Genomic DNA, 15,034 nt, shown 5'->3' with positions numbered 1-15,034 from the left:
GCGAAGCTGTTATGACCCAACTATTTAGGTGTTCAAACATGCAATAAAGTACGGTACTTAGTTACCTAGTTTTCGAACTGTTTTATGAACTTCTGTAATCATCGAACATAAGAAGTACTGATTTAATCAAGTTGAGACATCTCTTACCATCGTCTTTCCGGCTGCAAAGGTCTCCAGTTTCACAAACCATAGATGCACTTCCATCTGCCACTCCAGTCCCACATCTCAACACACTGCTAATATCTTTCGCTGACCGCGTGTTACAATAATCAGCATCATTACAGCATGCCGATAAACAGTTTCTGAAATACAAAGCCAATTGTAATTGAAAACTGCTTTGCTTGTCGCTTGACTTCAGTGCGGACATCTCCTAAGTTAAAATGATACAGTATGTAGTCTGCACCCTTCGGTAAATTGCAGACAATGCACACTGTTTCAACCTACAAGGTCTCATTGGTGTATCAGTCTGATGACGTGACATTTGTTGTATAGTGACATTGAGCCGACACCACTTCGGGTTCTGAGCAATTGGTCATTGCAGAACCAGATCCTGTATGATTGTTGCCCAGTTGTGGCATCAAATAGATTTGGTGAAACATAGCCTTTTTACCCCAACAAACTGAAATGTCGCAAGCAGGGTTTATTAGCCCATATCTCCAATATCTTGTCACCACTTGCACTGATAAAACTGTATGGGTAAAAACACTGAACACTCTCAGCAGCGGACTTATCTTGTAACGGCCCGATGCTTTTATTTAAATTTATAATTGGTTATCAAATCCCACTTACGTAACTCCATCGCAAAGAGTTTCGCAATCTTCTTGAAGAGAGCAAGATCCGGTTATCGTGCCTTGATTAAAAAACGCAAATTAACAATAACAAAACTCATGAACAAAAGAAAGAAACACAAAAGTAATATATCTCACCGTCAGCTTCCTTTCTTGCGCAAAGCTCGTTAGTGGGACAAGTGGTGGCTGTAGGAAATGCCGAACCAGTCCAAGTTCCAGTTCCACATCTTATAGTTGCGCCAATTTCTGCCACTGTTCTTGTGTTACATATATCCGCGTCACTGCAACATGCTGAAGTGCAGTCTCTGCAAATTTTTAGGTGATTAGCTGCAGAAACTGCCTGTAAAATTTATTACCCATTGTGACTTGTTTTTTAGCAACTGAAGGGTAAAAATTGTTGCTATCTTTCATTTTGATTTAGTAACATTTCAGAACGTGGATTTAACCCGGTGGTCAGTAAATGGTTTGTTTTTATTTTCTTACTCTATTCACTCAGTAATTTGCACCACAGTTAGGGCGCTAAACTTACGTCACTCCAGTACACAAGATGTCACATTCAGCCTGGGTCGAGCAACTTCCAGCAATAGTGCCTAAAATATATCATAGTAAATACATTTTCTGATAGGCCTCAAAAATATTTATTTCCTACTTGCAGTGTTTGTTCGCCCACAAAGCGATCCAGCAGCGCATGTCATTGATGCAGCAGTTGGGTCAGCTCCAGTACCACACTGAACCACGTTGTCTATATCTGCTACTGACCGAGTGTTGCAATAATCTCCATCCTTGCAGCATGCTGATATACAGTTTCTGCAAACCGATATACAAGTATAAAGGGAAGAACAAACTTAAAAACTACGTCAATATTTGTTTTGCTTCAGCCTGAATCTTAAGCACATACAACATAACCCACAACTATATGTGACAACCCACATTTTATGCAAGTACAGGCGTCGTTTTTTCCATCAGAGGCTGAGGTAACAAACTGAATAATATTCAGTAAACAAAACAACATCATTACTTACGTTACTCCGTTGCAAAGACCTTCACAATCAACTTGAGTAGAGCAAGATCCGGTAGTTTCACCTCAAATAAAATTAAAAACCTTAAATTTCACATTCCTCAACTATCACAGAAAGACCAAGAAACCAAAAATATTATCTTACTGTCAGTTTCTTTTCTTCCACAAAACGAGTCAGCGGAGCAAGTTTCCGCTGTAGGAAACGCGGAACCATCCAAAATTCCAGTTCCACATCTTATTCTGCCTGCAATCTGTACCACTGTTCTTGCGTTGCAGTAATCGGCGTCGTTGCAGCATGCTGACGTACAGTCTCTGTAAAATAAAATAGCTTACAGTTTTCGAGAGATTAAGTTTTTGACAAAAAAACAAACAAAAAAAAACAAGAAATGTCAATGATAAGTAAGCTGCAGACAGTGCACACTGTGCCCACCTATTATGCAATATCAGTGCAGCTGGTCACAAGACAGAGGGGTAGGGGGTTTCGGGCTTAGGTTTCTCCAAAACAACGGGCTTAATCACACTCTGTGTGCGTATTGATAAACAAAATTTACTAGCTTAAGTAGATAGTTGCTAAATGGACATAACTTTATGCCCAACAGCTCGAAAACGTCTTGTTCAGGGCCATTATGTGTTATTGTCGATTGTTAATGTCTTTTTTATTATCGACGTGTTAATCAAACTTTTGATGGTCTGGGTTTCTGGCTTGTTAGGACCCCATTAAGAACTCTGCTATAGTTTGTGGGACTTCCCTTACAACCAAACATAAGGTACAGATAACTAGACCAACAATTTAGACTTACGCCATTCCAGCGCAGAGGGAATCACATTCTTCTACAGTCGAGCATGATCCGGTTGTGTCACCTTACATGAAAACAAACACCAAGTTTCAACATGTGGTAATTCTACGAATGCTATTTTTCTAATGTGTTTCGGACACTGGTGTTTCCATGAGCAATAAAATTGAATGGTATTGCTCTAGCACAAAGAAACTGATAGGTTGGACTAAATTAAAGTCACCAAAGTCGTCAAATTAATTTTAACGGACCTGTAATCAACAGACTTGGTTGTGAGTATAACGCAGTTAGGCTACGCGGGTCCATCGAAGATAAAATCGAAACAAACAAATTCTCTTTAAACGAAGTTTAATTTCAAATCTCCTACCCATGGCAACTTCGGTTCTTCCACAAAGCGACCCAGATGCGCAAGTTAGGGGTGTGGGGAAAGTCGTAGCGAGCAGTCCGGTTCCACATCGCACTACGTTGTCCATGTCGGCCACCGGTCTGTTGTTACAGTTGTCAGCATCGTTACAACACGCCGATATGCACGGGTCCCTGTTGTAAAACCAAACCAGATTCAAAAAGGTTCCACAAAAGTACACCTTGCTTTGCTAAACTGATGCCTGATATATAGTAGGTGCGTAAAAACGTGCTGGGTTAACTTTACTCAGTGTAAAAAACTTAGGTTAAAAGCTTATATCAACTTCACAACTTACGTGGCCATATCGCAGAGAGCTTCGCATTCCTCTGCAGTAGAACAGCTGCCAACGGTGGTTGTGGCTAAAAAAATTACATATTAAACTAAGAATCGAGCTATTCCATAACAAGTAAGGTGCAGATAGTGCACATTGTTTCGGCCTACAAGGTTTCATCAGTACAGCTGATGGCAAAACGTTCGCTGTACAGGCTAGTGTTGTCACCTTAAAGCGCACTGTATTGATAAAGTGACACTGAGTCGACAGCAGTTGGGTTCCAAACAGTTGATTGATTATTGTCAAACCAGTTCATCTGTGGTTTATGCCCAGTTGTGGCAACGAGCAGTTGTTGTATGAGGCTTTTCAGTAAGTTAATTCCAGCAAACTGAAGCTTCGTAAGGTGGCAACAGTCGATACGGCCTATGCCTTTTCACTAGCGACAGTGATAAGACATTTCAGACCAAAACAGCTTACAGTGTCAAATAACCGCTCGGCGCGCAAGAACGCGAATTAGTGAGTTCTTTAGGCTCGGTCACTATTGCGTTGAGTTCGGGTAAGAGTCTACTTAGAGCAAGAGGGATTGCCTTCTTCGGCTGGCTTGATTTTGTAACCCCTTCAATGGGCCTGGTGTACTACGATGTATATAATTATAAGTGTGCTTTGCACAATCTTTCCGAAGTGATTCCAATAATGAATATTTGTTGATCTTAACTTATAGTTATTTATTTTTAACCTAGTAAAGTTTTAGGGAACAGCATGTTTTGCATGATGACATGATGTTTATGTTAATCCCCAATCACACATGTTCTTTCTTGGTGCATTTTCCGAACAAAATCCATTCTTTAGCATTTTTTTCGACGCAAAAATGTTTTCATTGTTTACAATCCATGTATTGTTTTTTTAAGTTTCGAGGTTTATTTCCAAACTTAAATTGAGCGAACTTACTAGCGCCTACAGTGGTTTCCTTTCTTCCACACAACGAATTTGTCGCGCACGTCAAGGGTGTATCTAAAGTTCCATCTGTAGAAGTACCAGTTGCACAGCGCACCACTTCCAACATTTCAGCAACCGTCCGATCGTTACATCTATCAGCATCGTTGCAACATGCTGATATGCAACCCCTGCCATGTAACACCGTAGTCAGCTCTTGTGCAAAAGATAAACAAAGGATACAAATCGTAAAGAGTTATAATGAAACTGGATTTTTATTCGCATCCTCCAAGCGAGACATTTCCGAGCGTACCTGTGTAAAACCAACCGACTTTTCATTATTCTGAAACTTAAGGGGTCGGATTGGATTTCAGCAGTTAATTAGGTCAGCAGTTTGGAGGCAATACAAAAGGTGTATACCGCTAGACGGAGCGTCTTTCTTGAGGTAAATATACCAACAGAATGGCCTAACAGTGTTGCAATGGTTATTTGTTGCTGTTACGTTATTTTTATTATTCATAAAAACTTACGCCATTCCAGCGCACAATTCATCACATTCTGTTTGTGTTGAACAAGATCCAGTATTAGTTCCATCTGTAAAGTTGTAAGAAAAAATGTTTAAAACAACTTAATGACAAAAGCTTTATGTACATTGTTGCCATGTAGTTACTGGAGTCAGAAAATGCTGTTGTTGCTAACCAATTTGCAAATAAATGCCACAGTTATTTTTGTAAACCCTTTGTACCCGTGTTTTTAGTCGTTTTTCCTACATAGATCAGAAAAATTTATTTATGTTTACGATCACTTATCTCATCAACGTGGCAAGGTTTGGAGCTTGTTGTGAAACACATGCATAGTGTAGCGATTTACTTTATCATACACTGGAAATTTGACATTAAACACTAAAACATTGCTATTTACAAAACTAATCAAGCCAAATAATTAAATTAAGATTCCAACAGCGTTTTTTACCCATTACAAAACTGCGCAAATTGACCGCTAAGAAATACTATTTTAAATCGTATCTCACTTGTGAAACAAGTTTGATAGGTTTTTTCTACTGACCGACTTCGGTTCGTCCACACAAGGAATCAGGAGCACATTCCATGTCTGTTGGTCCGCTCAAATCACCAGTGCTGCAAGTCACCACATTTCTTATTGTGCTTACGTCGTCCATGTTACAATCTGCTCCGATACAACATGCCGATACGCAACCCCTGAAAAAAGGACAAAAGCTAAAAGCAAATTAAAAGGCGCATCGTCGGCAAATCACTTAGAACAAATACCCGGTATCATGGCTAGTCAAATAGAAAAAAAACAAAGATTATAGCCTCTACCTGTTGATTATCTTTGTACTATTGCAACTAAACAACTAAACTTCAACTGTAAAAATAAAGCTAAGTAAAGACGTAGTTGTCTTGCTAGGTAGAGAATTGTTCAATAGGTTTAACTCTAGTCAAGGAAAACATTTCAAAACACCATGTAACCCTTGTTTGGAGGTTATTGGCGAGTACACTTTCAAACGAACATTAATGTGACGTTATACAGCACTGTTTGTCATAAAAACAAGTTTTTTCGCTGCCAGCAAGTTTGTTGAGCAGTCAGGTATTTTAAAAAAGGAATCACAAAGTAAAGTAAGATCTCACGCAGTTCCAGCGCAGAGCGCATCACACGCAACAGCATCAGCCTCACATGTTCCTTCCACTGTAGTGCCTAAAAAATAGGAGTTAAATTAAGAGTTCGAGATTTAAACAGGGAATTTGCACTAACAAGAATTTTTGCAGTTGCTATTCACACTGAAAAATGTATTTTGAAATCAGAATTTGATTTGTACAGGGAACGCAGTATTTTGTGTATTTCGACAAAATCACAAACGAATATTTTGTGCTTTATAATTTAAAATTGGTAAAACAAACATTGAAACTAGTAAAAGCAACTAGTTGGATGGTCGGTCTGCCGAACTTTATTCTCTCCCACCTCCAACGTCAGTCGTTTCCGTTCTTCCGCAATAGGTTTCACTGCCTCCACATGTTGCCGTTGCTAGAGGGTCACCTTGATGACAATCCAACCCCTTTGTCGGGTACACAAAGCACAACAATGCCAGCAAAGTTACCACAAAACTTTTGTCCATTTTTACAACCACTTGAGATTTGAAACGTTGTAATTTATCCTGTTGACCAATCGGACAGAACTAATTACCAGCCTATAGAACTTCATATGCACACAACAAGGGACAACAATCAGAGTTTTTCAACACTTAGTTGCTACCACATTTCTGCTTTTTTCTGCTTTTTTTACTTGACTGAAATCCACTCTAATGCCCAGGCGGCGATGTCTTCACAGTCGTGTCCATAACATGTGAAAACTTACTAATAAGCTTATACTACTTCATTTTTGCTTTAGCAGATATTGATATAGCGGCTATGTTTGACCAATACCACCTCAAACACTAAACCCGTCTGCAAAAAAACACCCACCAACAAGCTGTAACGTTTTTACACTAGCAGACTTCGATGTGCGCGTCTACAAAAACCGAGTTGTACTGAAGGATTTACACCAAAAGGTCGTTTATTTGGTGGCTCGGTTTACATCTTAAACCGTCAAACAAAAGATGAGTAGGGCTGGGTTACAAAGGAATCTTTTTTTCGTGATTCCAGCAACACAAAACAGCGTTTCTTTTAATTAAGTCACAGCTGTTTTCCGTGATATGACACAATGTCAAACATTTCAAAAAAGTTGTCTATGTCGATTGTACGGTATCGCATTTCGTAAACATTTATTTTGTCTTGACTACTTGCTCTATGCACCGTTGACTCTGAGTTGTGGTTCATTAACGGTTTTCCTTGTGGCTCTTTCATCGAACTTGTCTTGTTATTGAAGGGTATAGTTTACTATAGTTTTAAGATGTCACATCTAAACTTGTCACTCTACACTTTTTATTTCTATACAGGAATATATTTTATAGACAGTTCACTGCCAATCTTCCTGTTGTCCTAAGCTTGATGTTCCTTACATTTATGTGTAAGTTGAAGTGCTTTCGTCTATCTATGTCGGTTTGTTTTGCCCTCGGAAATCAGTTCATAACCGCCAGGTAACTGCTCGTTATTTTTAACGTTTCGTAAGGTTTGCTCTCTGCGTATAACTGCCCAAGCACCTTGCCTGGACATAACGGTAACTTGTATATTAGTGGAAGTACAACCTATGTGAAATCTTACTTGTGTTTTTAATCTAGTCCAAAACAACACTTTTACGTACTGCATTTGTACGAATCGTACTTTTTAAAATTCGTGTGTTGCATTTTGAAACCAAAGCTACACAGTCAATTATTTTATTCCATGGCAACACCAGTTTTGTACATGAATACATCAAGTTTAAACCTAACAAATTTAAAATTAATCTTCGTGATTATGAAACTTAAAAATCACACACATATGCACGACTGGGACTCGTCAAGATTTGTATAAAGTGGTTGTTGCTTTGCCTGTTTTCCTATCACTATTAATTTTACCTCCATCGTCAGCTCTGGTTTCAGTTCGTCCACAAAAGATCCCAGTTAGGCATATGGTAGAAGTTAGTGATCCGACCATTTCGTTGCTACCAGATACGGTTGCCATGCCAACTACGCATTGTATGAAGTTGATAGTTTCCACGTTTTGTGAGTTACAATTGTCGTGTGTGGAGCAACAAGCAGAAACGCACCCGCTATGAAAAAAGAGGAAGGGTTTAATGCGAAAACATGAAAATGCAAATTTTGAAAAGTGGAAGTATTTTGATTTAAATCAATTTTAGTTGCGAAAATTGTGTTTGTAAACTTTTTTAGTGAATGAAGTATTGTAGGTACCCAACAAAGTTGTTACGCAGAAAAAGTAGAACTTGGCTATAATGCGAACTATAGAAGAAATGGTTGTAAACGCAGAATCATGAATGAATCCCTTCTAGTTGTGCATCTATGCCATTAAAAACGTTTAAACAAATTAAGTCAGGCTTCCAACAAAGAAAATATTTCACTCACTTTGTCACGTCACACTGAGCATCACAATCCGACTGGTCAAGGCACGACGTCACCGTTACTATGGTTACCGTTCCGGTGTCTGTCGCATCAATAAGGTTTGCGGAATGTTTACAAACGGTATTGTTTTCAACTTACTTGGGTCAGTTGATGTAGTTTCGCGTCTGGCGCATATCTGTGCTGTGCAAGTTGTGGTAGCAAACGAGCCAGATGTAACTTCTCCATTCACTGTAGTGACAGTTCCACTCATGCAGTCGATTTCATGAATAATATCGGATATTGCGAAGTTGTTACAGTTGTCGGCGTCGCTACAGCACGTTGAGACGCAGTTACTGCGGCGAGAAGCGGTGCGTTAAGTAACCTATACACACCGATCTGTTCAGTCTATTCATAAGTTTAATCTAAGGACATATCACTGATGACCGAATAGTTCAAGGAATAGATAACAAGCATGCTGCTTCAGCAAAACCGAAACAAAAATTCTTTTGCAAGTTTAAGGTTTATCCCATGTCGTGGTGGCGAAAAAATACGTTTCCTAATTAACCTCATAAGTTGGGTTGGGCAATTCTTTACAATTGGTTGACAATTTTCGACGCCTGTACCCAAAAAACTTGCACTGCTTTTGCCAGTAGACACAATTATGGTGTATTGTTTACCACCTTACCCCAAAATATCGGTATTTTTTACGTTATACAAGCACTTACGCCATTCCTCCGCAAAGCAGAGAACACTCATCAGGTAGTTGGCAAGAACCAACGGATGTTACTATGTTGTCAGCTGAAATACAAATCAGCGATTATTGTTATGCTTCAATTTTATTCTTTAATGTTTGAAAATCCACACAGTCGCCACTGAAATAGTAGAGTTGCGTCTTAATAGCAATAGCGAAGTTTATAATGCAAAACACTCATGGCAAAGTCCGCAGAATGTGGTGATCGCTTGCACAAATGATCTATTTCAGAGACACAAAAAAAATAATCGGAACTTCGTTTCAAAGGGTCCCATTATGAAACATACTAATCTTCTTGTTTGGCAATAACGCTGATATTACCTCCTGTGGTTTCAGTTCTAGCACAAATCGTCCCCACAGGACATCGAGTTGAGGTAAGTCTCCTTGCCCCGTCTGAATTTATGGTTCCCACTGCACAAACCAATCGCACAGTTGTTTGTTCTGCCACAGTTTGTCCGTTACACTCGTCTGATTCACTACAACAAGCATCCACGCAACCTCTGCAAGTGGAAAATAGACTTAGACCTTATGTGAACGTTTATAATATAATAAGTTATGACATAGCCTGTTTTTGGTGCAGAAAAAAGTACCTGCGGTCAAAATTTACTTAACATAATTATGTGTGTGAATTTTTCCAGTAAGCCTTTCGTGGTTTTGCCTTAAAAAGGTTTGGCGTTTGTGCTTTTACCGAACTGCTTGTTTATTTTGCAACAGTTGCCGGGTGTTTTAGTTTTTTACCCTTGAGGAATACAGATACCATGTACTTACCCTGCGCCATTGCAAAGATTACAAGTAGCATCTACACATGATCCATCAATGGTTACAGTTTGCACACCTGCAAGAAAAAAAGTGATCACATATACAATGCCCTTGAACTACAAACTCAATGGTTATATCTTACAATTTGTAAAAAAATGAACTTTCTATTCGGCAGTCCTTAGTAGCGACCTAATTTTCGTAACCACTTTATACAATCCCAATGAAAAGTATTAATTGTTTCACTTTTATAAGCACCGCTGATTTTGGATACTTTTACTTTGTGTTTTTCGGAAAGTTACCTTCAGTTTGAAACGACGTCGTCTCACTTCTTCCACAAACTTCATCAGTGTTACAATCGGTTGCAACTAAACTTCCTTGTATAGGATTTCCATCGTCTGTCACCATGACTGTTCCAACCAAACACGTTAATGTACTCAGGTCATCTGTGCTCTGAACGTTACAATCATCTGCGTCGCTGCAACATTGGGCAATGCACCCTCTGAAAAGTCGGTTTGAAATCTATGAGAAGTTTATCTTGCTATGTAAAAACATGTGATTTTGTTTACATCTTATTCGTTTGCTATATTTTAAACAGAGTTGAGTTTATTTCGCTTGGTGATAGAACACATAGCAACACAACTGCACTGAAAAATCACATGGAGGGCAAAGTGGTGCGCACGTATGGCTGGTCTTATTAAAAATGGTGATTGAAACTTTAAAAAACAATTCTGCTTATACACGTAATCGGTTGTGTGAAACTGTTGCGTAAACCATATTTATTGCAAAACTTGTAGCCCTCTTGTAGCAGATAACCAAAAAATGTTCGCAATGTTTCTGTAACGTTAATGACATTTTTGCCTCCACTGCTTGTTGCAGTTTGGCATCATATATGCTTATATACAACATGTATTGCTTATTGTAACATGGGCCACAATAAACTTCTAATAACTTACTCTAATCCGCCACAAAGATCTGCGCAATTCACTTCATCAGAGCAGAAACCGTTGATGAATGTTGTGACTAAAAAAAATGTTTTTACTTAAATACAACAGTTAACAGTACTCTATATTTATAAGGAAGCAGAACAACAACTTGCTATGGCAGTTAAGACAGTTGCAGTATTTTGTTGTTAAACCAGAGTTAAAAGCGGGTCAAAGCCTGGTCCGAACCTGAACCGTTTTTGAAAAGCTTTTCGGCCCGAAAGTTTGATTGACAGACCTATAAAAAAAGACATACACAATAAACAACAACAGATAATGATCCAAACAAGGTGTTTTAAGGCTGTTGAACATTAGGTTAAGTCCGGCAACTATAGCTACTAAGCTAGAGTTAAGCCCGTTTGTTAATAAACTTAAGACCAAACCCAGTCTAAATTACAACTCTGGACTACGTACACGGGGAATTTTTTTCTCGAACCGGCGTCCTGTATCATACTTTTCTTGTTTTTCTTGTTTTTTTTGTTTTTTTTCACGGGATTTGAACCCAGGAAGCTCGCCAGTTTTTTTTATGTGTGTAGGCTATATGGATCAGACGCGCCGGACCATTCGGCCAAGTTCTTTGGACCGTCGGTTTATTTTCACTATATTTGCATTGGTAAATGACATATCTGGCACATAACAACATACAGTTCACCAATTTATCGCCGGATCCACCATTGTGGACACCAAAAAGTAAGTTCACGGGAGGTAACGTCAGTGGGACTCGGGTTCTAGCACTAATCCATGCACAGACGTTTTCCCAATACAGTCTAGTTACATGACAAGAATAAAAAACATGGTAAACGTTTTCTGTAGCATTTTTACAGAATGTGCACAAGTCGGAGTCAATTTTCCCAAAGGAGTGCAATATTTGGTTGCACACGATGGCATTCAGATTTAATTTAATTTGAAAACTTCTCAACCTATTTTCAATAGTGGAATTAAAGTTGTTAATATATACTTCTCGCCACGGCATCTCAAAATTTATGAAAAGCTTGTTTTTCCAAAATTCTTGGGACTTAACTGGCACGCGAGCCACGCTGTCTTGTAGCTTTGTGTAAATTGTTTTGACGCTGTTTGTGTCTTTAATAAAATTCAATAAATGTTCTGACTGAGTTGTTTGTGGGTCGATATAGTTTTCTGAGTCCCATTGCTCAGGCAGACTTGAAACAAGTTTTATAAATTGAATGAACTCTGCGTTATTAGCCTGAAAATTAAATTTTAACGCCAAGTTGTCGTAAGTTTCATACTCTCCTTCATTAGTCAATAGGTGTTTATGTAACATTACGCCAGAGTCGATCAGGGGTTTCATAAAGAAAGTTTTAGATTGGTACTTAATTTTTTAAGTTCTTGGACTTATCGACTAAGCCAATTTCCGCAAAGCTTTAATGCCATCTTGTGGGTTGCGAAAACAATGAACGTTGATCGCTAGGCTGTGGTAGTGAGCAATAAACCGAGCTTCGCATTGAGGCTATCATGTTACAGGACAATTGTTTGGCTAGTATAGAATCTTCGCCACAAAGCCGCTTAAGCATCCGTTTAGTCAACAAGTATTGGAGAATTAGTTTTGTACCTCCTTCGTCGAGTGTCAGTGAAAATGCAGTTCTTCCACAAACTGTGGCTGCAGCACATTCGGCGGAATTTTGTGAGTTTGAAACCTCTACACCTTCGACCTCTTCAACCGCACCCACCATGCAGTTGAGCGCATTAGTATCGGCCACCTCTTCATTATTACAGTCGTCTCCCGTGTCACAACACGCATATACACAGCTCCTGCAACAGTATGGATTCAACATGGACCGGTGTAATCATCTCACAATGACAATATTTTCAGATTTTGACCAGATTCGTACATTGCAGAGTTGTGAGAGGGTCTGAAGTTTGCAACCCCGTTTTTTTAAGAAGCCCGAATCGCCCCCAAAGTTGGTAAAAATGCAACAAAAGGGATGCCTTGTATGAAGTAATGCTTATTCAACCCCGAACTTCACCCAAAAAGGCCGGCCAGAGTTGTAACATTTGTATGTTACAACCAAATACTTTCCTAAGAAATATTTCACTCCACATACGTAGTTTTCCCACACTCAATTAACTTACATTTCGCCTTCGCAGAGTCTTGTGCAGTTTCGTGTTGTTTGGCAAGACGCAACAGTTGTTGTGGTGGAGCCATCTAGAAACCAAATCTACTAAGAATTGGTGATAATATTCATGGTAGCAGCACGCTATGACGGCAAATCTTAAGCATTTATAACATACAATTGAATGATTACACACTTAATTGAACGAAGCAGCATCAGTGCGAACCTTTATTTCTGCAACAAAATTTTAACATGGCTCAACTGATGACAGCTTGGTTATTCTTTCAGCCTGTGTCTCTATAATTTCTTCCCAAACGAAAAAACTCAACTTGGATGTTAACATAAAGTACTTATATCACCTGTTATTTCTTTTCTCGCGCATATCTCTCCAACATTACAAGCTGTTACTTCCAATAATCCAGTAGTTGTGTCTCCTGTTGTTGCCACCGTCCCGACCGAACAGCTCAACACGTTAAGTTCCGCCACACTTCTACTGTTGCAGTCGTCTTCCAACGAGCAGCACGCCGATACACAGCCTCTGGTGAAACAAGCGATGTTATCAACCTATGTCCGAAGGCATAATTCGATTTTTTTATCGCCGACAATCTAATTACTGGCGCAAGGTCACGCTTTTTACGGAACTTTGGGTTGAATGATTTCCACTATAAGTGTTTATGTATATCTGCAGGTAAAAACGATCATTATATTATATCAGCAAACGTGAGGCAGTCGTGCATGGCAAGGCTGAAAGTAAATCGGTTTCAGGGTATACTGCCGGGTCCGACCTTAAAATTTGGGTTTCTTACAACAGTAAATCGTTAGTTGTTTTTTTCTTTTTTGTATACATTAGGTTTACTTACGCAATGTTTCCGCACAAAATGGGACAAGCATCAGGTTGTTGGCAAGATGCAACTGTCTCCAAAGTGAGTGTTCCTTGACACAGGTTTACGTGTGTTTAAAACTAAAGCATTTTTAACGTTAAACCAAGTCTCACTTCAATTCGTACCTGATTCTGAAACAGTGGTTGTTTCTTTCCTCGCACAAATTAAATCTTCCGTGCAGCTAATTAGAGTGAAAACGCCCGTTGAATCTTCTTCTCCTACTTGAACTAATGTCCCAACCGAACATTCCAAACCGCGCACAGTTGATGTGAAGCAAATGTTCAAAGCACATAACACAAGCAGTAACCTCATGTGCTTGTTCAACCCTATTCTGTTATGTTCTGAAAGTGTCTGGACTCTGAAATCTGACTCTATCGCCCTATGTTGCTGGTTTACCGTTCCAAAAAACCCTAAAACTGAAAAGGTTTTTTGTGTGTTGATGATTTCAAGCTGAAAATATAGGCTTCTGTTTTAAATCTTCGATTGTTTGTTTTCTATTTTTATACTCACTAACTGGGGTTTAATTTTTCATGACAATACATGAAACACTTAAAAAATAACCGCAGCTTTCAACATAAAAAAGCAATTGGCTTATTGATAGATTTAGCTTGAGTCAAATATTTGTCCAGTAAAGCCCTCAAAGTACCCTGTCCATACTTAATCACCTGTTACAACTAATTCAGTCCGGTGTAATTTGTACAACTGTAATTATACAAGGGAGGTTAAAATGTCAAGCGCTAGTCTTTCTTTGTGATGGAATAATGAGCTTGTAATCAACACTTAGGAGAAAATCGTTTCCGTCAGTGTGACCTGTCGCGTTATGTCTGATGTAAAACAATGGGCAACATCGTGTACTAAAAGTTAAATGTCTAAAACGTTTCCGTCACATCAAAGCACAGGTCAATGACCATACATTTGTTGTGTAACAATAAACATCTCGAAACTAGGTGGATTTTTGAAGTTGTGTCGTGGATAAAAACACAATGAACGGGTAGAGACAATGAATGAAGAACAAGAGTTGTAACGGGTTCGAAATTGGCACCCAAATCAGTTTTGTTTTTGCTAAAGCCCTTATTAGAAAACGAAGGTTAATTACAAACCTAGAATTACGACACAAATTATGCCAAATACAAAGAAAGCACAAATCCAGCCCGTTTTGTACAAACTTAAACCACATCTCCGAATTATAACACCGAGAAGGACACATCGACAAACTTAAGCCATTGCACAGCCACTGCTGGTTGTTTGAAGTTAACCATAGAGATAACATAATCTCCCCCAGTGATGCTGGGTTGCCTATCGTTGTTGCGTCATGTTCTATTTTAAACCATCGTTTGCAACGTTTAACGGTGATCCCAGGCAGTGCACGAAAAGTTTGGGAGCTTTGTCTTTCGAA

At 39.0% G+C, this 15,034-nt stretch overlaps 2 protein-coding genes across 2 annotated transcripts; both read right to left on the bottom strand.

The window, feature by feature from the left end:
• Positions 1 to 82: 82 nt before the first annotated feature.
• LOC145234560 (uncharacterized) lies at positions 83 to 6,498 on the bottom strand. Its single transcript, XM_080099272.1, has 15 exons — positions 6,185 to 6,498; positions 5,854 to 5,920; positions 5,273 to 5,424; positions 4,738 to 4,801; positions 4,223 to 4,398; positions 3,299 to 3,362; positions 2,968 to 3,137; positions 2,607 to 2,667; positions 1,952 to 2,118; positions 1,811 to 1,871; positions 1,438 to 1,595; positions 1,318 to 1,378; positions 927 to 1,093; positions 790 to 850; positions 83 to 302 (listed from the first exon to the last, which is right to left on the bottom strand). The coding sequence occupies exons 1-15, from the start codon at positions 6,336 to 6,338 to the stop codon at positions 83 to 85; spliced, it is 1,803 nt and encodes a 600-aa protein (XP_079955398.1). The 5' UTR covers positions 6,339 to 6,498.
• Positions 6,499 to 11,172: 4,674 nt separating this feature from the next.
• Positions 11,173 to 12,020, bottom strand: LOC145232608 (uncharacterized). The gene has a single exon (XM_080097268.1). The coding sequence runs from the start codon at positions 11,992 to 11,994 to the stop codon at positions 11,173 to 11,175; it is 822 nt and encodes a 273-aa protein (XP_079953394.1). The 5' UTR covers positions 11,995 to 12,020.
• Positions 12,021 to 15,034: the final 3,014 nt, after the last annotated feature.

This window comes from Phallusia mammillata, chromosome 6 (assembly GCF_965637545.1).
Source record: "Phallusia mammillata chromosome 6, kaPhaMamm4.hap1.1, whole genome shotgun sequence".
NCBI lineage: Eukaryota > Metazoa > Chordata > Ascidiacea > Phlebobranchia > Ascidiidae > Phallusia > Phallusia mammillata.
This window is presented reverse-complemented; position numbering and strand designations above follow the sequence as displayed.

Bases quoted from the DNA above. Each gene is read 5' to 3' on its own strand.
- LOC145234560 (XM_080099272.1), bottom strand. From the start codon at position 6,338: ATGGACAAAAGTTTTGTGGTAACTTTGCTGGCATTGTTGTGCTTTGTG. The intron at 3,138-3,298 runs GTAAGTTGTGAA...GTTTTACAACAG, and splicing joins GCTCTCTGCGATATGGCCAC to GGACCCGTGCATATCGGCGT. The intron at 1,596-1,810 runs GTAAGTAATGAT...ATCGGTTTGCAG, and splicing joins GGTCTTTGCAACGGAGTAAC to AAACTGTATATCAGCATGCT.
- LOC145232608 (XM_080097268.1), bottom strand. From the start codon at position 11,994: ATGAAACCCCTGATCGACTCTGGCGTAATGTTACATAAACACCTATTG.